Below are 27,124 nucleotides of genomic sequence, written 5' to 3'. Positions count from 1 at the left end.
GCACCACTTATTGAAGAGGCTGTCCTTTCTCCACTGCACATTCCTGCCTCCTTTATCAAAGATAAGGTGACCATATGTGTGTGGGTTTATCTCTGGGCTTTCTATCCTGTTCCACTGATCTATCTTTCTGTTTTTGTGCCAGTACCATACTGTCTTGATTACTGTAGCTTTGTAGTATAGTCTGAAGTGAGGGAGCCTGATTCCTCCAGCTCCGTTTTTCGTTCTCAAAATTGCTTTGGCTATTTGGGGTCTTTTGTGTTTCCATACAAATTGTGAAATTTTTTGTTCCAGTTCTGTGAATAATGCCATTGGTAGTTTGATAGGGATTGCATTGAATCTGTAGATTGCTTTGGGTAGTATAGTCATTTTCACAGTGTTGCTTCTTCCAATCCAAGAACATGGTATATCTCTCCATCTGTTTGCATCATCTTTAATTTCTTTCATCAGTGTCTTATAATTTTCTGCATACAGGTCTTTTGTCTCCTTAGGTAGGTTTATTCCTAGATATTTTATTCTTTTTGTTGCAGTGGTAAATGGGAGTGTTTTCTTAATTTCACTTTCAGATTTTTCATCATTAGTGTATAGGAATGCCAGAGATTTCTGTGCATTAATTTTGTATCCTGCTACTTTACCAAATTCATTGATTAGCTCTAGTAGTTTTCTGGTATCATCTTTAGGATTCTCTATGTAGAGCATCATGTCATCTGCAAACAGTGACAGCTTTACTTCTTCTTTTCTGATTTGGATTCCTTTTATTTCTTTTTCTTCTCTGATTGCTGTGGCTAAAACTTCCAAAGCTATGTTGAATAATAGTGGTGAGAATGGGCAACCTTGTCTTGTTCCTTATCTTAGTGGAAATGGTTTCAGTTTTTCACCATTGAGAACGATGTTGGCTGTGGGTTTGTCATATATGGCCTTTATTATGTTGAGGAAAGTTCCCTCTATGCCTACTTTCTGCAGGGTTTTTATCATAAATGGGTGTTGAATTTTGTTAAAAGTTTTCTCTGCATCTGTTGAGACAATCATATGGTTTTTCTCCTTCAGTTTGTTAATATGGTGTATCACGTTGATTGATTTGCATATATTGAAGAATCCTTGCATTCCTGGGTTAAACCCCACTTGATCATGGTGTATGATCCTTTTAATGTGCTGTTGGATTCTGTTTGCTAGTATTTTGTTGAGGATTTTTGCACGTATATTCATCAGTGATATTGACCTGTAGTTTTCTTTCTTTGTGACATCTTTGTCTGGTTTTGGTATCAGGGTGATGGTGGCCTCGTAGAATGAGTTTGGGAGTGTTCCTCCCTCTGCTATATTTTGAAAGAGTTTGAGAAGGATAGGTGTTAGCTCTTCTCTAAATGTTTGATAGAATTCACCTGTGAAGCCATCTGGTCCTGGGCTATTGTTTGTTGGAAGATTTTTAACCACAGTTTCAATTTCAGTACTTGTGATTGGTCTGTTCATATTTTCTATTTCTTCCTGGTTCAGTCTCGGCAGGTTGTGCATTTCTAAGAATTTGTCCATTTCTTCCAGGTTGTCCATTTTATTGGCATAGAGTTGCTTGTAGTAATCTCTCATGATCCTTTGTATTTCTGCAGTGTCAGTTGTTACTTCTCCTTTTTCATTTCTAATTCTATTGATTTGAGTCTTCTCCCTTTTTTTCTTTATGAGTCTGGCTAATGGTTTATCAATTTTGTTTATTTTCTCAAAGAACCAGCTTTTAGTTTTATTGATCTTTGCTATCGTTTCCTTCCTTTATTTCTGATCTGATCTTTATGATTTCTTTCCTACTGCTAACTTTGAGGTTTTTTTTGTTCTTATTTCTCTAATTGCTTTAGGTGCAAGGTTAGATTGTTTATTTGAGATGTTTTCTGTTTATTAAGGTAGGAATATTTTGCTATAAACTTCCCTCTTAGAACTGCTTTTGCTGCATCCCATAGGTTTTGGGTCCTCGTGTCTCCATTGTCATTTGTTTCTAGGTATTTTTTGATTTCCTCTTTGATTTCTTCAGTGATCACTTGGTTATTAAGTAGTGTATTGTTTAGCCTCTGTATGTTTGTATTTTTTATAGATCTTTTCCTGTAATTGATATCTAGTCTCATAGCGTTGTGGTCGGAAAAGATACTTGTTACGATTTCAGTTTTCTTAAATTTACCCAGGCTTGATTTGTGACCCAAGATATGATCTATCCTGGAGAATGTTCCATGAGCACTTGAGAAAAATGTGTGTTCTGTTGTTTTTGAATGGAATGTTCTATAAATATCAATTAAGTCCATCTTGTTTAATGTATCATTTAAAGCTTGTGTTTCCTTATTTATTTTCACTTTGGATGATCTGTCCATTGGTGAAAGTGGGGTGTTAAAGTCCCCTACTATGATTGTGTTATTGTCGATTTCCCCTTTTATGGCTGTTAGTATTTACCTTATGTATTGAGGTGCTTCTATGTTGAGTGTATAAATATTTACAGTTGTTACATCTTCTTCTTGGATCGATCCCTTGATCATTATGTAGTGTCCTTCTTTGTCTCTTGTAATAGTCTTTATTTTAAAGTCTAGTTTGTCTGATACGAGAATTGCTACTCCAGCTTTCTTTTGATTTCCATTTGCATGGAATATCTTTTTCCATCCCCTCACTTTCAGTCTGTTTGTGTCCTGAGGTCTGAAGTGGGTTTCTTATAGACAGCATATATATGGGTCTTGTTCTTGTATCCATTCAGCCAGTCTGTGTCTTTTGGTGGGAGCATTTAATCCATTTACATTTAAGGTAATTATCAATATGTATGTTCCTTTTCCCATTTTCTTAATTGTTTTGGGTTTGTTATCTATTCAGCATGTATTTATTATGCACCTGCTATGTGCCTGGCACTATGCTATGTTCTTAGGTGCATTGAATACCTCCATCAACGTAGATGCAAATCCAGTTATTTCAGTGACCTACTAATATCTTTTTTAAAGCAAAAAACAAGAAAAAATCATGTTTTATGAGGATCAAAAAAGGGACTTTTTCCATAAGGTACAAGAAAGGGGAGAATTAATCCCCCAAGATAGATGTGGTCACATACTTGATAATCTTTAGATTATATAATCCTTTAAAATGTGGCATCCAGATTTTGAGCTAGTTCTCTATTCTCTTTCCAGTGCTCCTATTAGAGGTGCATTGAACCTTCTTATTCTCTGTCTCCTTTCTCTTTGTCTCTGTGTATTGCATTCTGTATCAGCACTTCTCCAACTGCAGTGTGCTCACAAATCACCTGGGGATCTTTTTAGAATGTAGGTGCCGATTCAGTGGGCATGGTGTAGGGCCTGCCATTCTGTATTTCTAACCAACTCCCTGGTGGTGCTGTTGATGCTGCAAGTCTACAGATCACACCTTGTGAAGCATGGTTCTATGTGATTTCCTCAGATCTATCCGCTAGTTCATCAGCTTTCTCTTTAGCTGTGTCTACTCTGTTTAATGCACCCAGTGAGTTTTAAATTTTAAATTCCGCAATCATGTTTTTCATTTTTAAAAGTTCCATTTGGTTCCTTTCAAATGTGCTTTGTCTTTTCTCCAGAGTATCTTGTTCTTTTATTAGAATTTCTACTCATTTACCTTGATCATGAATGAAAATTTATTTTATGGTCCATTTTAGGTTGTTCTCTTATCTGCAGTTTTTTGGGGGCTAATTCTCCCACTTTTGTATCTGCTGATGCTCCTTCGTGGTAGTTTGGGTGGTTTCTTTTTTCTTGTTATGTGTAGCTGTTGGTTTTTACTTTTTATTGTGAACTCATTTCTAGTTGGGAGTGTGTGTGTGTGTGTGTGTGTGTGTGTGTGTGTGTGTGTGTGTGTTGGAGTGAGAGAGGGAGGGAGGGAGGGAGAGAAGGAGTCTTGTGTGCCCTGTGTTGTGAACATGGTCCTACAGATTTTTCTCCACTTACATCTGCCAGTGCCCTAAGGGATCCTGGACCAATATTGCTGATAATTTCTTGGCTTATAGTTCCCTCACCATGTAGGATACTGTAAACGCAGACACCCTACCTGGGGCTACAGTTTTAATAGCTGCCCTGTTTCTCTTCTAAAGGGCTCTGGACAAGGGTGAGCATCCATCACTTTCTCTTAGGTTGAGGATTTCCACTTCACCCACTTCTCTTTGGCTTGAGGCCGTGGCTCTTTTCCCTGCCGAAATGTGGCCGCTAGAAGCCCCTCTTTTCAGAGTTTCCCATTGTACCCAACTGACTAGCTGTCTAGAGGCTCTGACATTCTTAGCTTTTCATCTGTCCTGTGAGTAACTCGCTTATTACCAGCTGGGGCATTTCATGTTGACTTCTCCCTCTTATTGAAGATTACCTGGCCCTTTATCTTATCTCGACTACATGGGCTAGCCTTGAGTGTGATGGAGTTTTAAAGAGGGATCTTATTTATAGTACGGAATTTCTCAGTCATAGTTATTTCACAGAGGGTGGCTCCTGCCCCTATATTAATCATACTCCTCACTCAGAAATGGAATTCTATTTCAGTCTCCCAAAGATAAATTAGTATATAGTGGAAAGGGAATTAAACTTCTGCTAAGAATGAAATGGTACGATTAACACAAACATCCACGTGAGTGTCTGTGTCTTGTGCAGGAAAGAATACTCAACACAGACTCTGCTGTGCCTCACTAGCCTTCTGACTGCAGGATCTGTCATAAACATCTGTCATGTGGGCAATAACAGCAGCAGGTAGTCTTTTTTTTTTTTCATCGATCTTTATTGGAGTATAATTGCTTCACAATACTGTGTTAGTTTCTGTTGCACAACAAAGCAAATCCCCTCCCTCTTGGTCCTTCTTCCCATTCTGCCTATCCCACCCCTCTAGGTCATCGCAGAGCACGGAGTCAGTCTCCCTTTGCTATGCTGCTGCTTCCCACCAGCCAACTGTTTTACATTCCGTAGTGTAAATATGTCTATGCTGCTCTCGCTTTGCCCCAGCTTCTCCCTCCCACCCCAAGTCCTCAAGTCCATTCTCTATGTCTGCCTCTTTATTCCTGCCCTAATAGCAAGTAGTCTTTGTGGAGTGTTTACTGTATGCTAAGAGCTGTACCAGTAAGCAGTTTATATAGATTTCTTTCATTTAAACCTCCCAGCAGCCCTTTGAGGAAATTATCTATATGTTGAAACTGAGGCTCAGAGAGGTTAAGGCACTTTCCCAAGGTCACAGTGCTGGTAAGTGGTGGAGCTGTGGTTTGAACCCACTTAGTCAAAGTATGTGCCACCAGCCATGATGCTTCCATATTAATATCATCTGCAAATCTCTTTCCATACATTTCCTCAGTCTTTACCTGAGTTTCCTTATTTTGGGATGGGAAACTTCTCTTTTTTATCCTCATGAAGTATAATTTCCATTAAAAGGTGTTTTTTTTTCTTTTTTTTTTTGCTTTAAAAAAAGATATTGGGTAATTGAAATCTGATTGGATTTGAGCCCATGTTGATGGAAAGTACGCATGGGAGGTGGGCTGAAGCATTCAATGTAATTTTTCTTTCCATCAACTAATTTTTAACATGTTAAGCAAGTAGATTCTGACACTAACAGGGAAGATTTAAATTCTCTTGAGAGGTTCGAGGTGTTAAATAATTTTCGGGAAGCGTACATTTTACGTTTTTCAGTCTCCTACCACATCTCAACGCACCTGAGTTCTGAGAATGTTCTTTTTTGCATTTCCCGGGAGCTGCCAGACCTCCTCATTCTGGCTTCGTCTCCTGCCGCTCCACATCCCTTCACCTTTGTCTCCTTCCTGATGCTGCCTGCTGCTTCCGATGTTGTTGTTGTCATTGGGGAACTTTGGAAACAACCAGATTCTTTGGAGTCCATAAGCGGAAAATAGGCTGCTGCTCCTGTCTGGCACACAGCTTTTGTGCAGAAAGCAAGGAGTTAAAAAAGAAGCCTGGGCTGGGAAGCGCTGTGACAACTGTCCTAGGGGGCGCTCTCCAGAGCTCTGGCCGTGACTCATGCTGCTCTGTCACTCAGATCAGCACTGGCCCCTGCCACGCAGGTGGCCAGGCGGGGTTGCCGCCAGACCACGCACGCACAGAGTGGCGAGCATGAAGCCTGCACTGCGGGGGATGTGATGCCCGGCTCTCCAGCTTACCCGGCCCACCTACCACAGACGCCTCAGCCTGCAGCCATGGTAACGCTTCTGGCTGGCTATACCCCTGGGAGCCCACCATAGTGGGCGGCTTCCTGGTGACCGATGAACGAGTGTCCAACTCCCTGACCGAGAGAGCTTAGTAGGTCCGCAGGAAGTGGAGAAGATGTAAGACGTCCTTAGCCAGGAGTCATGCCTTAATGAGGTAGGACGCAGCCATCCATCCACACCATCAGTGCACAGGGGTGCCGTACATCAGCGGGAAGAACTTTATCTGGCTGGCATTTCGTTATGCTGATTAAACTGCGGCGGATTCAGGGGCATGATCGAGCTGGGGAGGAGGGATAATGAACTAAAAAAAAAAAGAAAAAAAAGTGGTACATAAATGCTCCGAGTATACTCATCCGGATATGAATGGGCTGGACTGCAGAGCTATCCTAACATGAGTTACATGCCTCCCAAACTCTCTCTCCTGTTCTTTTCTCTCACTCCAGTTAATCCACGAAATGTAGAAATTCCATCTTATCCCAGTGATTAGCACTAAATATTAATAATTTGGACCTGTCTGCAAGAGGAAATAAAAAGGTTTAGGTCATCTGGTACACCAGCACCAGCCATCTGATGCTCTGTAGCATCATTCTGGAAATATCAGGAACGAGTGGCTTGCTCAAACGAGTTCCCCAAGTGCTTTTTGTTCTACCAAGTGACCTGTTTGAGTTTACCCTTCAGTTTACCCCAGCAGGGAAGGCAGCCCGTCTGCGGGTTGGTGGCCATGTTGGCAGGGAAGGGGTTAATCTCTTGTTGCTGTAAGAGCCGAGCAGAGGCTGGGTCTGCCTGTGTGTGAGCTAGATTGAAAGCAGGCGCTGCAGTGCCATCGGGAACGCTGAAGGAGTGAGACGATTTTCTTCTCCGCAACAGTGTTGAATCTGTCTGAATTTTTCTCCCCCCCCACCCCTTCTTGTTTTTCTTTAACCAGCTCCTCCCCCCTTCGTTCCCACCCTCAAGTCTGATGATGACACCTCCAATTTTGATGAACCAGAGAAGAATTCGTGGGTTTCATCCTCTCCGTGCCAGCTGAACCCCTCAGGTTTCTCAGGAGAAGAACTGCCGTTTGTGGGGTTTTCGTATAGCAAGGCACTGGGAATTCTTGGTAGATCTGAGTAAGTGAAATTTTGACTTTTCTAAGGGACCTGCATTGATGCAAGGCATAGAGCCCAAAGGTGGCGGCGGTGGCAGTGGCAGCCTGGGGGGAGTGCAGTGGAGGAAGGCTGTTAACCAGCTTGCGTTTGGAAGGCAGTTGACCTGGTTGGGCTTTGGGAGGGGTAGACTGTTCATATTCTCATTTTGCTGTGTTCAAGGTACCTCTTCCTGTCCATAGCATCATAATTGTCAATCGAGTACTTTGGGTTAGTTTTTCAGTCTTTGGTCTTCTTTAGAGGGGAAGAGATAGTGGGAGATACCTAGCAGTGCAGAGCCTCGCTGAAGGGAGGAACGTGCAGGGTTAAGATGAGCTGTCTATCTATTTTTCCATCTGTGTAGCCCTCTATCTCTCAGGTGGGTGGATGGAGGTTGCTCTCTTGGCAGTATTGAAAGAATCCTAAAATCCGTTTCTCACGAGCTAAAGCCTTCCCGATGGGGTTACCTGAGCTGCAAGTGGCTGTACCAGAGCTCTAACGGAGAGATGGTACTTGGCTCAGCTCAAAGTCTGCTGCAAGACTGGGGAATCCGGCAGCTGAACCTCTGAGCCGGCAAAGCACTGGCAGCCAGAGAGAGCCCCGTTACTGTGAGCCACCAGGAGGGAGTATGATGTAGCCGAGTCATTGATTCACAGAAACTGGGCTTCACAAGGGAAAAAACAAACCGGGAGACTAGAAAATGGAAGTATAAATATTACTGTAAACCTCTTGACATGATCAGTCTTTCTCCATTCTTGAAAAAGCTAAAGAAAAACGCATTAGTATGGCACTTGGTACTTGGGGATGGCGTTGGGCAGGGGGAGGTCCCTGGCTTCCAGCCTCCTGGAATTTCTCTAAAATGCAGTAGCCTCTGTGGATGTCAGAGCTCAGTGTCTTGCTTCGTTCTCCTGATCCGATGACATTCTGCGTTCAGAGGTTCAAGTTCCCTGGGAAGGTCTTGGACTGGCTGTGTTATTCCCCTGATGCCACAGCTCCCTCACTTGGAGCCTCTCGGGGTAATGTTGGGTGATCGGTCGCTGCCCACTTAGAAAACAAGCAGAATTTGATCTTCCCTTGGCAGCATTTAGTCCTGATTTGTTGTGCTCGTAGCTCAGATATTGAATTGAGGGGATGTCATGTAGATTCTTGGATAGTGTCTCCCCATGGGTGCTATTTTGACAGTAATGTTCCTGGAAAGATTTCAGACAACTGGGGGGAACTGGGCACTTGATGGGATGTAGCGTTGTGGGCTGCGATAGAATTTGAGAGAGCTGTTTGTGTTGCAAGAGACCGAGGGGACCCTTCTTTCCTTTCTCCCTGGTGGCTGGGATTAAAATTGGGGGTTGGATTTTGGTGGTGTTGGCTGTACCTTTTGGGCTAATTTGCTCTGCATCCCCAAAGCAATCTAGATAATGGGAGGAGAGGCAGAAAGCTCACTAGCTGTTGAATGTGCCATCAGATGGATTTGAAATGGCCCAGCAGGGCTGGGAGGTTTTGTACCAGCATCGAAGAGCAGGGCAGAATTGGAGGCCCAATGTTAAAGGATGTATGGTTAGTGGGCAGCTTAACCTTGACACACACAGCACGGTGAAGGTCACCTGTCGGACTGGACGGAGGTGCGTGGAGAGTTCTAGTTCTGGTTAGCAGTGGGCGAGCTGGCTCAGAATGAAAGCTTGCTTGGGGTGCTAATCAATGATCTGAAAAACCAGGAAGGACGTGAGGGAATAAGATTTCAGGGGCAAAGGCAGAATGATGTGAGGGCTCTCAGGCATTGCAATTAATCGGAAGCAGTGTGTGATTAATTGCTTATTTTTCAGGAAGACTGTAATTGCATCTTTCTGCTTCTCACAGAAAGCTCAGGGAGCTCTCCGATAGGGGCCTCTCAGTATTAAGGCCCAGGCATTCGATAAATATTTGTTGTTTTAATTTACTCATGATCCTTTCCCCCTAGATTGTGTTTATATTGCTCACTGTATTTGAAGATATGCTGTTTTACCTTTGGTAGTTCAAAATATATCTCTAGAGCATAAAATGAGCTTCTGTTCATGCCCCAACAGAATGCTTAAGATTCTCATAAAAAAGAAAAAAAAGTCCATGCAAACAAAACCGTGTATTTTTTATGAGGAAGATGGAATTGAAGTATTCCTGTCTTTGGGTGGGAGAGCTTTAATTGCCCTTTCCGTGGCAATTTGGGGTTGGAATCAGAATGATCTCCCTTCATCTTATATCTTACAATGTGATCTTGCTGTTGGATTTGTTTATTCTGCCAGGGACAGCCCTATGGGTGAAACCTCCAACATCATTTTGGAAATTCACCCCACCTGTTGGATGTAGGTGACCCTGGACGTATTGGATCATCATTGTTTAGAAATTCAATAGAAAAGATGCAGTGATGAAATTACTTAGAAGCCTCTGCAGTTTTGTAAACATATAGTTAACAAAATTCATTTGGAGGTTGGGGGGGAATTTTCTGGGACGCCACCATTGCCACCAGGGACCTGGTATTTCTGAGTTTCTACTTCTCCCCTCCCTGTTTCAGCATCACAGATTTTTATTTACACACATTGATTACCTGTACTGTTACTCACTCTTTACACCACCAAGGAAATTGCAGATGCTGCTCTACTGCGTTGGAAAAAACTGACCCCAGATCTGTTACCAGTGAAAAGAATTAAATGTTCAGAGGTGGAGCTGAATGAAAGAGGAGTTTTCACAGAGACTGGCAGTGAGAATGATTTTAATTGTTGCATTTGCTCATCACTTTTTAGGATTCTTTTTTGGGACCCCAGACTATTTTTAAGCCAGCCATTGAGTGCGTCATTTTAGGTTTCACAGGAATCTTGATCTCAGCATTCTGTGTCTGAGGTGTAGTGGGAATTCCTTGCAGCTTGAGTTGGAGGGCACGGGAGAGATCCTACAGAACTAGTTTTGGTCGTCTTTGGGGTGGGATGAGGGCAAAGTTAGTGCAAATCTGGTGCCTCTTTCTTTTTAACCAACAATGACCCAAACTAAATCCTTAAGCTCTGAATGCCTGGGTGTTGCTCTGAGCCTCTGTTGGCTTGAATTTTACACTGGTGGGATAGTAACAGAAATCAGTGTGTTAAAAGTTTAAAAATATAATGGATCCTAGCCCTCCTCCCTCCTCTTTCAGCGTGGGGTACATTTTTTTTTAGGTCCCTCTCCTTCTTCCTAGAAGCAGTGCATCTCTGCAAACCTTCAGTATAAACTCTAGAAGGAAAAAGCCATTTGGTTTTATATTTTGTGTTAGTTTTTACACATGCTGGTTTTATGCTTTTGGAGACGCTGGCAATCTTAGAGGACCAATGGGATTTCGATGAGACTGGAATCTGTGGGATGACAGTGTCTGAATAGGCTATATTTAGCCCCCCTGTTGGGGGCTTTCTTTTTTGACTCAGGGCTTTTTCCTTTCCTTTTGGGTGGATCTGAAAATTTATTCTTGGAACCAGCCATCCAAACACTGTGACTGTGGAAGAGTGAAAAATGGCTTCCACCAATGCCTTTCCAGATTTTCAGAGAACCAGTTTCGGGTGCCTCTTCCTTGCTCTACTGAGGCCTCTTTGCATATGTCAGTTTCCTCAACTGCAAGGTGAAGTAATAATGATACTTGCCTCTTAGGGCTGTTTTGAGGATTATGTGAAATATGTAAAGCACTTGTTCTAGTCCCTGGCACATGGAAAAGTCACACGGAATGTCCACTGTTATTATTTTTGTTATTACCACTACACTAGTCTCTATATGCATGCATGCACTAGTCTCTATATATGTGAAGAAGATATGGAAAGAACTCAGCAATAATTAAATAGCCCAAAGTCATGCCAGACCAGAAACCCAGCTCCCCAGGCCCTGAGAACTTTCCGCTAGTGATGCTTGAACATCCTGATCCACCACAAGTTCATGTGCAGCCTCCAGATCCCTGTAGCTTAAAGGTGGTTGTTGGGTGGAGTGGACTGGGGGCCAGAATTTGAAGGCCCAGTCCCAGAATGGGTTCCTTCCCATCCAGTTAAACAAGCATATGTGTGAAATACTTCATGCAACACAAAGCAAACACCCTGACTGCAGAATATCGTGTAAACATTGGATGTCTAAGTGCTTTAGGAGAGGTGGGAGGGGAAGGCAAAAAATCTGACATGGGGGCACTTAATGGGTAATGCCAATTCCCAGTTCTTGCCAAAGTACAGTGATCACCTTTGTTGGAATATCTGTCTGTTTCCCCACGTCGGCTGTGATCTCAAAGGCAGGGCTGGGTCTTATTCACCCTGGTTTTCCTGGAGCACAGGACATTATAGACCCTCAGAAAACACAGGTGTTGGAACTGAGTTTATAAGTGGACTAATGGAAGGTAGAATATTTGCCTCAACTTCTTAGAAGACAGTGGAGAGGCACATAGAATTTCAGGTGGGCAGGGAGATAAGAGCAGCTTATCCTTGCAGGGTACTGACTCTGTACCAGGCTCTGAGCCAATCACTTTACACAGGTTAACTCACTTAAACTGCACAACAGCCCCCAAGGAAGGTACCGTCGTCATTCCCATTTTACAAGTGAGGAAACGGAGGCGCAGAGAGAGCCTAAGCAACTTGCCCAAGGTCACATGGCTCCCGGCGGCTCAGCCAGGACTTGAACCCAGGCAAGTTGGCTCCAGGGTCTCTTAGCCACTGTGCTAGGCTGCCAAATAAATGCCACAGGCAAGAGAAATGGGCACATTTATGTGGGGTCCCCAGGTTCACGTGCTTTTCAGAAGCAGAAGCCCATCATGGGCAGTGACTGAGCAGTGGGGTGGGGCAGGGTGGGATGAGAGCTGACGGCGGTGGAAAGGCTGGGCTTGTTTTCAGCCTCTGCAGGTTTATTGAGTAGGTGGACTGTGTAGCTCTTGGATGTTTCTGCCTTCTTCCTCTTTTCATTTAGAGGCTCTCACTTTGTGTGTGTGTGTACATGAACACACGCATACACACTCTCTCCCCAGAGTTTTCATTTGCTTGAGTGTAAGCTTGGCGAGGACAGGGGACTGCATTGACCTTGCCTTCCACTATCCCTTCAGGCCTATCATAGACAAGCCACTCAGTAAGCACTGGGTGGATCGATTCAAGTCATTTTTATGGCCGCAGCTCTCAATTTGTTGACGAGTCTGAGACCCGTGTCTGTTGATGTCTACGTTTTGTACTTCACTGCTTCCCACTGTCCATGCCGGGAGGACTTATTCCAGCGGAAGATGGCCTGAACTCTCCCATCAGTCCTTCTTACTTTTCACTGAAATACTTGGGGGTGGGGGGGTGATCTTCCCTTAAAAACTCTGTTCCTTTCCACCTCCAGCCCAAGGCTGTCTGTCATTGTGCACACTGCCTACAGATCCCTATGGCAAACAGCCTCACCTGTGTTTTGATTGTTTGAACAGTAGCAGAATCTGCTCTGGTTCCCAAAGGTATGCATCGTCTGTACCTCCCAAATCAGTTACAAAACCTTCCCCAGCTCCTGCCCGTGGACACTGCCCTAAAGTGCCCTGTGCTGTTTCCACCCCACGGTCATCCCGACCAGGTGCCTAAGACTCGCCTCTGTATATTTTGTGGGGTTTTCTCCTCTTGCTCAATTTCTTCTCTAAGTCAAGCACATCTTGTTCTTCTTGCCTTATTCTGTTCTCTATTTAGATTGTGTGTGCTCGCCTCGCAGGCCTGGCAGGACCATTCTGCCGCCTTCTCATTTGTCTTAAAGGTACCTTTAGGAAATCCGATCCAAGCGCTACCAGCCCAGTCCAGAGGATTAGGCTCCAGAAGATCTGCCTTTTTTTGCTGGTCTACACATGCTGATTCGCATGGTTGCCTCGGATCCCTTAAGAAGACAGTAATTGACTAACTGGTGCTGTATGTTCCCAATCTCGGTGCCAGTTTGGCAAGTGTCCCTTCCCCTAAGTGAATTTCTCTCGGTTCTCTCTGTTTTACTTGTCTTGAGTCTCCTGACCTCTCTCACCTTCCTTTCTCTGACGAACTTCCTGAAAGAATAGCCTACCCTCAATGCCTCTTTTCCAACCTCTCCAACTCTATGAAAATCACTGTCTCAGAAGCCACGGATTCCACCCAGCCACTGTGTTTAGTGGTTGCCACCCCACCACATGATACCATTAGTTGCCACGAGCGTCTTGAAACTTTCTCCTTTCTTCTCTTCCATGTTATGGAAACTTGGTTTTCCCTCCTTCCTCTCTGACTGCTGTTCTCCCTGTTCCGTGTCTGTTTCAGGCCGCCCTTGAGATGTTGCACCATCCCCTAAAGCTCCACCTTAGTTGTTTTTTTAGCCTGTTCGGGGTGATCTCATTGAGTCCATTGACTGTAACTCTCACTTCCCCATGGCCTTCCTCCCCCCCATGGCCTTCCTCCCATTGGGCCCTGCTCATCATCACCAGAATGTCCTACTAGCGTCTCTCCATCCCTGTTCCCAGCACAGACTCACTTGCTCACTCAGTAAGCCCCTTGGTGCCAGTTTAGTTTTCCTCATTTCATTTAAGAAACTACCACTTTCTCTACCTTTCTAGGCAAGAAAACGGAGTCATCTTAAACTATTTTTCATCTCCCCCACCATCTCATCAGTTGCCGAGTTTTCGAAGTTGTGCCTCTTGCGTGTATGCCCGGGTTTCTGTCCCCACCGCCACCCCTCATTGAGTTCTGGACTACTGCAGTAGCCTCCTGACTGATTCATCTGCCTCCCGTTTTCCCCGGTCTAATCCATTCTCTACAGAGGGTGGAATTCTCCCAAAGCACATGTTGGATGATGTCATTTTCCTGCTCAGCCCTTCAGAAGCATCACGATGTGCACAGAATTAATGACCACTCCTGAGCTGGGTGTTCAAGCCTGGTGTGCCAAGACCCCAGCCTGCCTTCTCACTCACCCCTCTCCTTGTGCCCTGTGTCTGGCCCAGCTGCTCAGCGCTCATCGAGGTTGGGGATGGTGTCTTCCACACTTTGCATGCAGCGGAGCCTTGCCTCTGGCAGGCCTTCAGTGAACATTTGTCAGATTGAACTAGAAGTGGCCAGGGATTATTCCAATTCTTCTGCACAGTTTATACAGCTGCTCATGGACGCTGTCGTCTCTTGAGTACTTTCTGTGCGCCCAGCACTGTGCCGAATGCCCCTTCACGTGCGTTGTCTCATTAAGTCGTCACAATCTCACCATAACTGTATGAGGTAGCTGGTATTATCCTCATTTTACAGAGGAGGACTCTGAGGCTCAGCAAGGTTAGGTTACTTGCCTGAGGTTTTGCAGGTAGTAACAGATCTGAGACTTAGACCCATAGCCTGGACCACTACACTGCCCTGCCTCTAACAATCCTGACTCTGCTAGACTGTGCAGGATCGACGGACTAGCCTAATAATAAAGGCGAAAGAGATGACTTTACTGAGAACTCACTGTACCAGACACTATTCTAAGGGCTTGATGAACATTCTCATTTAATCCCAGTGGTAACCCGTTGTTTTACAGACAAGGAAACTGATCAAGAAGCTTGGGTTACTTCTTTTTTTTTTTTAAGGAACATTTATTTATTTATTGGCTGCGTTGGGTCTTCATTGCTGCACGCGGGCTTTCTCAAGTTGCGGCTAGTGGGGGCTACTCTTCGTTGCAGTGCGCAGGCGGTGGCTTCTCTTGTTGTGGAGCACGGGCTCTAGGAATGCAGGCTTCAGTAGTTGTGGCACATGGGCTCAGTAGTTGTGGCTTGCGGGTTCTAGATTGCAGGCCCAGTAGTTGTGGCGCCCGGGCTTAGTTGCTCCACGGCATGTGGGATCTTCCTGGACCAGGGCTCAAACTCGTGTCCCCTGAATTGGCAGACAGATTCTTAACCGCTGCATCACCAGGGAAGCCCACTTGGGTTACTTCTTAAGTTCACTTACCATGCGTGTGGCCGTCGATGGCCAACTTTTCCAGCTTTTAACTTTAGAGCTGATACAAGCATTCTTTGTTTTGGGGGACGGAATGTTGCAAGTCTAGGCTTTGGGACCAGGCAGATGTAGGTTCAAGTCAAGGCTCCCTGCCTCACGAGCTGTGCAAATAAGGCACTTGACCTCTCAGCATCACTTCCCTTACGTATAAAGTGGGGGTTATTCGTGCCAACCTGCTGGGTTTATCGTGGGGTCACGCAGAGCATGTAGTGTTAGTGCCGGGAGCAGAGTGGGTGTTCATTTCATATTTGTTGTTGTTATTTAGGGGTGAAGATGGGCCCAGGGGTGCTTTTGAGTCTCTTTTCTTCCCCGCTCCTCTTTATAAAGACATCTTGCTGGTTTCTGCCCATTGAGAGAATCAGGCTCCGTGGGGGTGCCTGACAGATTTCCTAATGTCTCTATCCAATTTTTTGCTCAGAATGGAGTCTGTGATGTGTTGGTTGGCTATACCTTCTGTAAAACACACTGCAGGCTCCTGATAGGACCTAGTTCCAGCGGGGTCTGGAACTCGGTGCTGGGGGAGGTGGACGTGTGCTGTGGCCAGCCTGGAGGTCACGCACTCCCACCCACCCTCCAGTGCTTGAGCGTCCCCTGGATGGGACAGCATGTGTGTCATCGTGACAGTGCCATCCAGAACCAATACTGAGCATTTCCCGTGTGAGGGCCAGAGCGCTTTCTCAAGTCAGCATTGATTCAGTTCACTTCTTATTTTGGATCTCTTTGTCCCACTGTGACCTTTAAACTGAGACTGCCTGGGGCACAGAAGTGCTTGGCACATTCATTCATTCGTTCATTGTAAAACATGTAGTTCTAAGCCTTGTGGCATGACTGAGCAAGATAGATAAGTTCCCTGCCCTTGGGAAGCTAACATTCTGTGCAGGGAGACAGAGGATAAGTAAGTTCATGGGCAAGACATTTTTCAGATGGTGGGAAGTGCTCTGAAGAAATCTGAACCTGGGTGGGCAATGGCTGGGAACCAGCACTTTAGTCCCTGAGGCCGGCACTAGCCCATGGATGTCCAGTGGGTGTCCAGAAAGCACGTTGGAGTAGCCAGAGCTTCCGGATGCACGGGGGAAGTGGTCCGAGAAGAGGTAGGCAGGGCCTTTGGTTTTGGATTTTGCTCTATTTGCAATGAGCAGGAAGCCTTTGCAGGATTTTGAGTAGGAACGTGGAGGGTCTGGTTCTCATGGTACAGAGAGGCCCTCTGATCACGGTGTGGTGGACAGCAGGATGGCAAGGGTCGGCTTCAGGGAGATGGGTTAAGTTACTGCAGCCATCCAGGCAAGAGGTGGTGGTATACCAGTGAAATTAACCTGAGAAGCTAGGCACTGGCTTAGAGGTGGGGACTGTATTAGAAATCACGTAACTATACTTTAATTAATAGTGTGAGTTTTAATACATGATTCTTGAGTCATTCCAAAGCATATGTTCTTATTCAGCTGGAGACCACTGCTCTGTGTGTGTGTGTATGTGGTGTGTGTGTGGGTTGGCAAGGAGGTGCCCCAAAGCTAGCTAGATTCAGAAGCTTTTTAGAAGAGTGGTATTTTTGGGGTAGTAGTCCCCCCTTACCTTCTGGGAACATGTCCCAAGACCCCCAATGGATGCTTGAAACAGCGTGTAGTGCTGAACCCTCTCTATATACTTTTTTCCCTATACATACCTACATACCTATGATTAAGTTTAATTTACAAATTAGACACAGTAAGAGGGTATCAGAATTGCCACATCACTACTCTTGGGCTTTGGGGCCATTATTAAGTATAATAATGAACACAGGCACTGCGATGTTTCGACAGTCAATCCGATAACTGTATCTTGGCTAGCCGGTAGCGTATACAGCATGGATAGGCTGGATAAAGGGATGAATAACGTCCCAGGTGGGACAGAGCAGGGCAGCGCAAGATTTCATCATGCTGCTCAATTGAAAGCTTATAAATTGTTTATTTCTAGAATTTTCCATGTAATATTTTTGGGCCACAGTTGACCATGAGTATATGAAACCATGAAAAGTGAAACTGTGGATCGGGGGGACTACTGTATTTCCAAGTGTTCATGATGGACACCAGTGTGTATTTTTAAACGGGCTTATAAAGTTAGTTCATAAATTTCAGAATGCTCAATCTTAAAAGCCAATATATTTTTGGAACAGAATGCTGATGAGTGTTTTATTTTTTGCACCATATTACATCTTGCGCTTGCGTGTATTTTTAGTGCCGTTGGCCACAATTAAGGTAGAGCTCTCAACTGAGCTAATTTCGATTCCCTCATTTTAGCCTCCAAGTATCCATTCTTGGTTATCTCAAGAATATCTGTGATTTGTGATCAATGTGATCTGTGATGTGGAGGCATGTCTTGCAGGCTTGGGATTCTCTTCCTAAGGAAATAAATGGATGGCTTGATGCTTAAGCATGATCTTAGTTATTACCGTAGTGATAGAGAGAACTCAGCACATGTACCTTTTAGGTTGGAAATACAGATTGTATTCTCTTTTGATATGACGTATTCTATTGATAGCTTTATTAAGGACATTGTTTTTGAGTTATGGGAGTTATTTATAGACATTGAAAAAAGTGCATCTTGTCATTTTTCCTTAAACGTTGAGGTTACATGTAAAAGCAATTTTTAGGTCACATCGAACACATTTTAAGAAAACGTTCTTTCTGCTGCAGCAGTAACGACCAAGCCCCACATTCCCTCTGTGTCATATACCATTACCTCTATTAATACTCTTTGGACCTCTATAATTATAAAGCATATGTGTATATCAGGGAGAGATGTTGATTTCGGAGTAAATTTTTCTAGAAAATAGAAGCTGGAAAAAAAAGGAAAACCCAAACTTGGCTTTGTGCTTGAAGAGACAGCACTGCTGTGTGTGGGTGGGTGGCTGCATGCACCCGCTGCTCAGAAGTGCCTTTTCTCTCCATGGGGACAACGGGCTGTGTATCAAAGATGCAGCCAGGAGAGTAGGCAAGCAATGTGTGGGCAGGCTGCATATTCTTTTGTTAGCATCCTCATTGTACTGCATCTCATCGAGCCCAGAGCATGAACCAGCCTGGACCTGTAAAATCTGTACTGTCCTATTTAATTACCCCCCGAGCCACTAAGTGATGGAGGGAGAGTTGCTCTCATGCGTGAGTTGAGCCGTTTCTGGGGGGTGGCTGTGGACTGACCTGGCATATGGATGTTCTTGGGTACCCAGGCTGTCCCGGCCTTGGAGTCGCCCTCCCAGCATTGCACACAGCTAGTCACGGGTAGAAGCTCCCTTCCCTTGCACGATCCATTTCCCCATCCTCTTTGACTTCGCTCCTCTGAGTCTCTGGGGCAGTTTTCTTGGGTTTCTTTTCTTGGGTTTGTCCGAGGCCATCCAGCCAAAAAGTAGCAGAGTTGGGATTCCCATGACTTGATGGGTTGCAGAGCCCAACTTCGAACCAAAACCCAGCTCTCCTGCCCATCACCTGTACCCTAGTCATCCTAATGTGGTTGATAGGAGAATGTAGAGGCCATAGGGTAAGCTGTTCCTTAGCCTCAGTGCCACAGGATAATAATGCCCTCCTTAGAGGATTGTTGGAGGATTCAGTGAGGTTACCCCTAAAGTACCAAGCACAGTGCCTGACGTTGTGCTCAATAAATGGGCGCTATTCTTGATAATAAAGGTGGTGGCATTAATTCTCTCTCCTACATTGCTACTTCTTTGAGGACAGGACTTGTGGCTTCCTTAACTTCATAGCCTCCACAGCAGAGTTTTGCAACTTGACGCTGTTGACATGTTGGGCTGGATAATTCTTTTTGTGGGGGGTTGTCCTGTGGGTTGTAGAATTGTTGAGCAGCATCTCTAGCCTCTACCCACTAGATGTTAATAGCACTCCCACCCCCAGTCGTGAAAATCAGCAAAGTCTCCGGACATTGCTACCTGTCATATGGGAGGCAAAATTGCCCCAGTTGAGAACCACTGGTCCACACGTACCTCTTATGGGATCACAGGGCTTTTATATTCTCCCTGATGTATAAGGGATATATATATATATTTTTTTCTTTTCTTTCTATCTATCTATCTATCTTACACTCACTCATAGAAGGTGGTCAAAAAATACAGGTGTACCTTGGAGTATCACAGTATTCACTGCAGTAGGGTAAATATCGCAATAAAGCAAGTCACACAATTTTTTTTGATTTCCCAGTGCATATACAAGTTATGTTTATGGTATACCATAGTCTATTAAGTGTGCAATAGCATTATGTCTAAACAATGTACATTCCTTAATTAAAAAATACTTGATTGCTAAAAAATGCAAACCATCACCTGAAACTTCAGTGAGTCGTAATCTTCTTGCTGGTGCAGGGTCTCACCTCCATGCTGATGGCTGTTGCCTGATAAGGGTCATGTTTGCTGAGGGCTGGGATGGCTGTGGCAATTTCTTAAAATAAGACAACAATGAAGTCTGCTACACTGATTGACTCTTCCTTTCACAAACGATTTCTCTGTAGTGTGCAATGTTATTTGATAGCATTTTACCCATAATAGAACATCTTGCAAAACTGGAGTTAATCCTCTGAAACCCTGCTGCTGCTTTATCAGCTAAGTTTATGTAATATTCTAAATCCTGTGTTGTCATTTCAGCGGTCTTCACAGCATCTTCACCAGGAGTAGATTCCACCTCAAGAAATCACTTTCTTTACTCATCCATAAGAATCAACTCCTAATCTATTAAAGCTTTGTCATGAGATTCCAGCAATTCAGTTACCTCTTCAGGCTCCACTTCTAAATGTAGTCCTCTTGCTATTTCCATCACATCTGCAGTTCCTTCCTCCACTGAAGTCTTGAACCCCTCAATGTCATCCATGAGGGTTGGAATCAACTTCTTCTAAACTCCTGTTCATGTTGATATTTTGACATCTTCCCATGAATCACAAATGTCCTTAATGGCATCTAGAATGGTGAATCCTTTCCAGAAGATTTTCAATTCACTTTGCCCAGATCCATCAGAGGAATCACTATCTTGCTCTGGTTTAGGCTTGGGCTTAAGGGAATGCTGTGACTGGTGTAATCATCTATCCAGACCATTAAAACTTCCCTCATGTCAGCAATAAGGCTGTTTTGCTTTCTTATCATTCATGTGTTCACTGGAGGAGCACTTTTAATTTCCTTCAAGAACTTTGCATTCACAACTTGGCTAACTGGCCGAAGAAGCCCAGCTTTCAGCCTGTCTCGGCTTTTGACATTCCTTCCTCACTGAGCTTAATCATTTCTAGCTTTTGATTTAAAGTGAGTGACCTGTGACAGTTCCTTTCACTTGACCACTTAGAGGCTATTGTAGGGTTATTAATTGGCCTAATTTCAGTATCGTGACTCAGGGAATAGGGAGGCCCGAGGAGAGGGAGAGAGATGGGGAATGGCCGGAAGGGGAGGCAGTCAGAACACCCACAACATTTATTAAGTTCACTGTCTTATGTGGGTGCGGTTTGTGGTGCCTCAAAACAATTACAATACTAACATCAAAGATCACAGATCACCATAACAAGTGCAGTAAGTCCCCTACCTACGAACCTTCAAGTCGCGAACTTTCAAAGATGCGAACGTATGTTCGAATGTCCAGTCACATAAATTAGTTCACCTGTCTGGTGTACATTGTCACATACGTGCCTCCTCTACTAGTGGTTGTGCTTTTGTGTACTTTACAGTACTGTATAGAGTACAGTAGTACAGTATCTTTATTTCAAGCCCCCGATGTCCAGAAGCAAGTGTAAAAGCAGCAGTGATGTAGCTGGTACTACTGTACTTTTCAGGGCACTGTGCTGTAAGATTAAAAATCTTTTCTTTATTTTTTGTGTTTGTTTTTTATGTATTATTTGTGTGAAAAGTATAAACCTGTTACAGTACAGTACTATACAGCCGATTGTGTTAGTTGGGTAGCTAGGCTAACTTTGCTGGACTTACGAACAAATTGGACTTCTGAACGTGCTCTCGGAATGGAACTTGTTCGTATGTAGGGGACTTACTGTATAATAATAATGAAAAAGTTTGAAGTATTGTGAGAGTTACCAAAATGTGACACAGACAGGAAGTGAGCAAATGCTGTTGGAAAAATGGCGCCAATAGACTTGCTTGACATAGGGTTGCGCAAACTTCCATTTGTAAAAATCCCAATATCTGTTAAGTTTAATAAAGCAAAACACAGTAAAACAAGGTATGCCCGTATCTGTTGAAGTTTGAGAATTTTGAGAATAAAGGAGAATTCTGGCAATTCTTTCTTTTTAAATTTATTTATTTTTGGCTGTGTTGGGTCTTTGTTGCTGTACATGGGCTTTCTCCAGTTGTAGTGAGCGGGGGCTACTCTTCGTTGTGGTGCACAGGCTTCTCACTGCGGTGGCTTCTCTTGTTGCAGAGCACGGGCTCTAGGTGCGCGGGCTTCAGTAGTTGTGGCATGTGGGCTCAGTAGTTGTGGCGCGCAGGCTCTAGAGCGCAGGCTCAGTAGTTGTGGCGCACGGGTTTAGTTGCTCCGCGGCATGTAGGATCTTCCCGGACCAGGGCTCGAACCCATGTCCCCTGCATTGGCAGGCGGATTCTCAACCACTGTGCCATCAGGGAAGCCCTGGCAACTCTTTCTTAAGTTAGCAGGTAGACTCTGTCCCATTTCAGGGTCAACAGAAATAGTTTCTTTACAGCAATTCCATGCCCATCTCCGATAGCTTTAGAGTTACAGCCAATTACAGGATTTTTTGTACTTTCCTTCTCTTAAAGAAACAGTAGCATCAGCTCTTTAAATATTACCACACTTGATGAAATGGTACTTTTCAGGATGATTTTAGACCAGCAGAGTTGCTACTTGAAGAGGACAGTGCTGAATTTGGTAATAGTCCGGTGGCTCTGAGGCCAGCTTTGGATCAGACCTCTCAAGCTATGATTTACATCACAGTCAATTCTAGAATAGTACAGATGTCAGCAATAATTTGCTCTTGCTTTCAAAGTCAGAAGGACGGATAATGAAAATCCTAGAAAAAGTAAGTAAGTTGTGATAATATTTCGTAATATCTACTGGGGGGGGGAATCTGTTCATTCAAGAAGTACATATTGAGAGCTTACTTATCATTGACATTCATGATTGAATTGGCCTAAGTGTGTACATGAAAAATAAATAGAATACAAATACGTCACGTTGAGTCATACCTGTCTCTAGTATATTTCTTTTATAGAAATTCATGGAAATGGTATATTTTAGTTGACTTATTAAAATGGAGGGGGTAGGAATAGTCTTTAATCAGTGTCTGAAATCTGTACATTTTCTTGCAATTCATAGCTTACCATGATTAACTTCAAAATTGTGTTTCCACTGAAAGAGTGACCAAAAGGCACCAGTTAAATGGCCTGACCAAAGTGCCACCTGGAACCAAATGCTGGGGGCGGTCATACTGTGAGTTTTAAATGCCTGGACCTTAAATCACGCGTACTTTGTTCTCATTAGCACCATGGTTCTCAAGCCTGTTTGTACGTTAGAATCACCTGGGAGCTTAATAAAAATGGTGTTACCCAGGCCCCACTCCCACCCTTTCTGTCTCTGATTTAATTGGTCTGGTTGGGCCCTGGATATCAGTTTCTTTTTTTTAACTTTAGTTTTTTTAGAACAGTTTTAGGCTCACAGCAATACTAGCAAGAGGTATAGAGATTTACCATATGACCCTTGCCCCCCACTCATGCACAGCCTCCCGCGTTATCAACATCCCCCCCAGAGGGGTGCCTTTGTTACAATCACTGAACCTCCCTATTTAGGGTTCACTCTTGGTGGTGTACCTTCTGTGAGTAAGGACAATGGTATGATAACGTGTAGCCACCATTATACTGTCACACGAGTGTTTTCACTGGCTGACATCGGTAATTTTTAAAAAGCCCTTCAAGTGATTCTAATGTGTAGCCGATCTGAAGACCAGAGTCATCCTAGAAAGCTGCAGTGACCTTTCCCCCTTCTGTCCTCATCCCCCAGCCTCATCCTCCAATCCCATTACTGTTTACGGGATTGTTGCTACAACCTGGGTTTAGTCACAGCAAACTTACCATAGCTTTTTAAAAATAAATTTATTTATTTATTTATTTATTTATGGCTGCGTTGGGTCTTCGTTGCTGTGCGTGGGCTTTCTCTAGTTGCGGCGAGCGGGGCCTACTCTTTGTTGCGGTGTGCAGGCTTCTCATTGCAGTGGCTTCTCTTGTTGCTGAGCATGGGCTCTAGGCGCGCGGGCTTCAGTAGTTGTGGCTCGTGGGCTCTAGAGCGCAGGCTCAGTAGTTGTGGTGCACGGGCTTAGTTGCTCCGCGGCATGTGGGATCTTCCCAGACCAGGGATCGAACCCATGACCCCTGCCTTGGCAGGTGGATTCTTAACCACTGTGCCACCAGAGAAGCCCCCAGCTTTTTTTTTTTAAGATGTAATTTTTATTTATTCTAAAAAAAAAAAAAGATTTCTTTAGCACCTTTATTCTGAAGAGACTTAATTGCCATACTTAGAACTTCTAAACAGTGAACATTTGTCAAGCATCAAAATAGCAGAATGAGGGAGTTGGACTCCGGTGATGGGGAGGGGCTGGTGCATCGTCTCCTGTGCGTGTCAGCGGATGGGGGCTGCGCATCTCCCTGATGCTGGGCCCCGTTAACAGGTGACCTAGAAAGGCTCTTTTTGGGTGAATAAGCAGTGGGCTTTGTACCCACAGGAGCACACTTTACACCCCTCTGGAGCCTGCCCTCCACCTGTCATCAAGTTTTGAGAGCCCCCTCCTGTCCCGTCATCGTGCACCCATGTAATCGTTCTTCTCCAAGGGTGCTGGTTTTGTGCTCAGGCCCAGAGAGCCATGGCCCCTCTTGTCATCCCTGACTTGTGTCAGTGTGGGTGACTCCTGATGACTGAAGGACCGGGACCCGGTCTGTGGATCATCCCTCCCTCCTTGGGTGGTCGGGTCTTCTCTAGCCCACCCACCAGAATAACATCAGGAATAAAGGAAATAGCGAAGGCAACTCAAGGCTGTGCCAAGCAACCCATTTCATCTCACGTTAAAAAAAAAATTGTGTTTGTATGTGTTTTGACTAGATTTAGGTAGAAAATAGGCCAGTGAGAGGAGCAGAACTTGGTTAAAATTTTTAGCCCAAAGTGAGATTTTAAAAAAAGATTTATTTCTGGATTTCAGTCCGCGGTGCCCATTTCTGTGAATAATCAACATTTGTTCTAATGTGAATAATAGCATGGAGCAAATTCAGCCCCCTGAGTTTCACTCTTTCTTTCTTTTTCTCTTTTTTTTAGTATTTATTTATTTACTTGGCTGCGTCGGGTCTTAGTTGTGGCACGTGGGCTTAGTCGCCCCGTGGCATGTGGGATCTTAGTTCCCCAACCAGGGATCGAACCTGTGTCCCCTGCATTGGAAGGCGGGTTCTTAACCACTGGATCACCAGGGAAGTCCCAAGTTTCACTGTTTCAAGCAAGGGTTTTAGGCCTGCGAGGCATGTGCTGCTCACACCGTTGCAAAGGTAATGATGATAGAAACCACAATGATAGTAGTGATGGTTGACATTTATTGAACCCTCATGATGTGCCAGGCACTGTGATAAGGACTTCCCATGGGTTATCTCACTTAATCCTCATAAGCACTCTTGGAAGTAGGTTGAGAATTATCCCCATTTTACAGATGAGGAAATCGAGGCTCACAGAGCGAGTGGCAAGGTCAGATTTTGAACAGAGCTGCATGACTCTGGGTGTTGACTCACTTGGCTGCCCTACAGTATGTGTGTTGGGAGCTGTCACTGGGGTACAGCGAGCCAGCACCGTCACGCCACCCCCTGTCACTGGGCTGGGAGCTGTGAGGAGAGAGATCTGAGCTGCTGCAGGGAACTGACCTCTTTTAGGCAGGGAAGTAGTCTGGGGCAGTGGAAAGCAGAACTTCCACCTGCTGGTAGGACGCAAGTGCTCTCTGACAACCAGCTCCTGCAGCCCCGTTACTAAGGCAACAAAAATCGGACAATGGGGCAGCAGTGGGCTCTGCCACATGCCCCTCGGCTATTTCTGTAGCTCTGCCCTTCACCAGTCCCAGTGTTCATGCCCAGGGTGCCAACCACTGAGGGAAGCTGCCCTGTATGAGAACTGTTATCTCCACCCATAATTTTTTTTAAACAGATTAAAACAAACAAAATTATTTATTTATTTTGACTGCGCTGGGTCTTAGTTGTGGCACACTGGATCTTTGTTGCGGCATGCAGGATCTTTAGTTGCGGCATGCGGAGTTCTTAGTTGTAGCATGTGTGCGGGATCTGGTTCCCCGACCAGGGATCAAACCTGGGCCCCCTGCATTGGGAGCATGGAGTCTTACCCACTGGACCACCAGGGAAGTCCCTCCACCCATAATTAACTGCTTTTAGGAATGAGGCAGGGTGTGTGAGTTATGTGTATGTGTGTGGGTAAGTACGTCCTTGTGGAGAGAGCATCCTTCTAGCCCATTCTTAGGAGGTCACGCTACATTATTTTTGTGATACTATCCTGAGCATTATATCAGGTGCATCGTCAGTCTCTCTACCCCAGTTCTCTATTGGGACCAACAGAAACCATTTATTAACTGGCAGGTTACTTAAGCTCTCTGGGCCTCAGTTTCCTCATCTATAAAATGAGAATAATGTCTCATAGAGTCGTTGTGGGGACTAAAGAGTTAAAACATGCCTCGCTTTAGGACAGAACCTAAAGCGTGCATACGCTTTAGGACAGAACCGTGCATACTGAATGGTCAGTAAGTGTATGAGTTTCCTCTGGCTGCTGTAACAAGTGACCACAAATTTAGTGGCTTACAACAACACAGGTTTATTACTTTATATTTCTGGAGGTCAGAAGTCCAAGATGAATTTTACTGGGCTGGAAGTAAGGTGTACAAGGCTGCACCCTCTGGAGCCTCTGGGAAAGAATCAGTTTCTTTGCCTTTTTCAGCTTCTAGAGGCTGCCCAGTTTCCTTGGCTTGTGGCCCCTTCCCCCATTTCCACAGCCAACAGTGTAGCATCTTCCAGCCTCCCTCTGACTGTGACCCTACTTCTGTCGTCACCTCTCCTCTCTTCCTCTGCTTCCATCTTAAGAGGACCCTTGTGGTTACGTTGGACCCCCACCCCCCCACCCCATGTAATCCAGGATAGCCTCTCCATCTCAAAATCCTAACGTAATCACATCTGCGAAGTCCACTTTGCCACATGGGGTGACAGATCCACAGGTTCCAGAGATTAGGATGTGGACATCTTGGTGGAGGGACATTATTTAGCCAACATAATTAGTGTTAGCTGTTTCTGTAAAATGAAACAGAACCAAACTGGCTAGCTTGGGGATGGAATAAACAACAATTTGGTCAGTATAGTTAACTGATACCATTGGGCACTTGATGTGTTAGCTCAGTCCTGCGTCAAGACCTTGGCGTTATCCACGCCCTCCCTGGAGCTTGTTTCCTTCCAGAGCTTTGGAGGGTCAGCGCCTTCTCATCCTTCAGGTGTCAGCTCAGATGTCACCACACAGAGAAGCAGGCCCCTGATCCGTTTCCTCTGCCGTAGCACATCACCCCATTTCCTTCTTTGGCAACATCTGTAACCTTTTAGCTTGTGCGTCTGCCTGATGCATTCTGCGTGCCCTCTGAGAATGTCAGCTCCAGGAGGGCAGGGACCGTGTCTGTCTTGTCCACTGCTCTTCCAGTGCCCGGAGCAGTGTAGGTGCACAGTACACATCCGTTTAGTGAGTAAGTGAATAAAGCCGTATCAGCACAAATGCCGTGCTTAATGCCCACGCTCTCCTGTTGTGGTAGGTCCTTTTATTATCGTTCTACCTCCTAGAAATGGAAACAGAGGCTCAGGGAGGCTGAATCATTGCCTCAGGTCAACGGTGACTAGATTTACACTCAGGCTCTCCTGCTTCCAG

The 27,124-nt window shown here is 44.8% G+C and overlaps 1 protein-coding gene across 5 annotated transcripts in view; it reads left to right on the top strand.

Moving 5' to 3' along the window:
- Nucleotides 1–27,124, top strand: part of CIT (citron rho-interacting serine/threonine kinase) — a 171,901-nt gene that overhangs the window by 61,477 nt on the left and 83,300 nt on the right. For all 5 annotated transcript variants that reach the window (XM_033399983.2, XM_033399980.2, XM_004276745.4 and 2 more), the window contains exon 10: nt 7,080–7,263. In XM_033399983.2, the coding sequence (XP_033255874.1) occupies nt 7,080–7,263 (184 nt within the window). The remainder of the gene's footprint in view (nt 1–7,079; nt 7,264–27,124) is intronic.

This window comes from Orcinus orca, chromosome 15 (genome assembly GCF_937001465.1).
Source record: "Orcinus orca chromosome 15, mOrcOrc1.1, whole genome shotgun sequence".
Classification (NCBI taxonomy): Eukaryota; Metazoa; Chordata; class Mammalia; order Artiodactyla; family Delphinidae; genus Orcinus; species Orcinus orca.
Note: the sequence above shows the minus strand (reverse complement) of the source record. Positions and strands in the feature narration are given on the sequence as shown.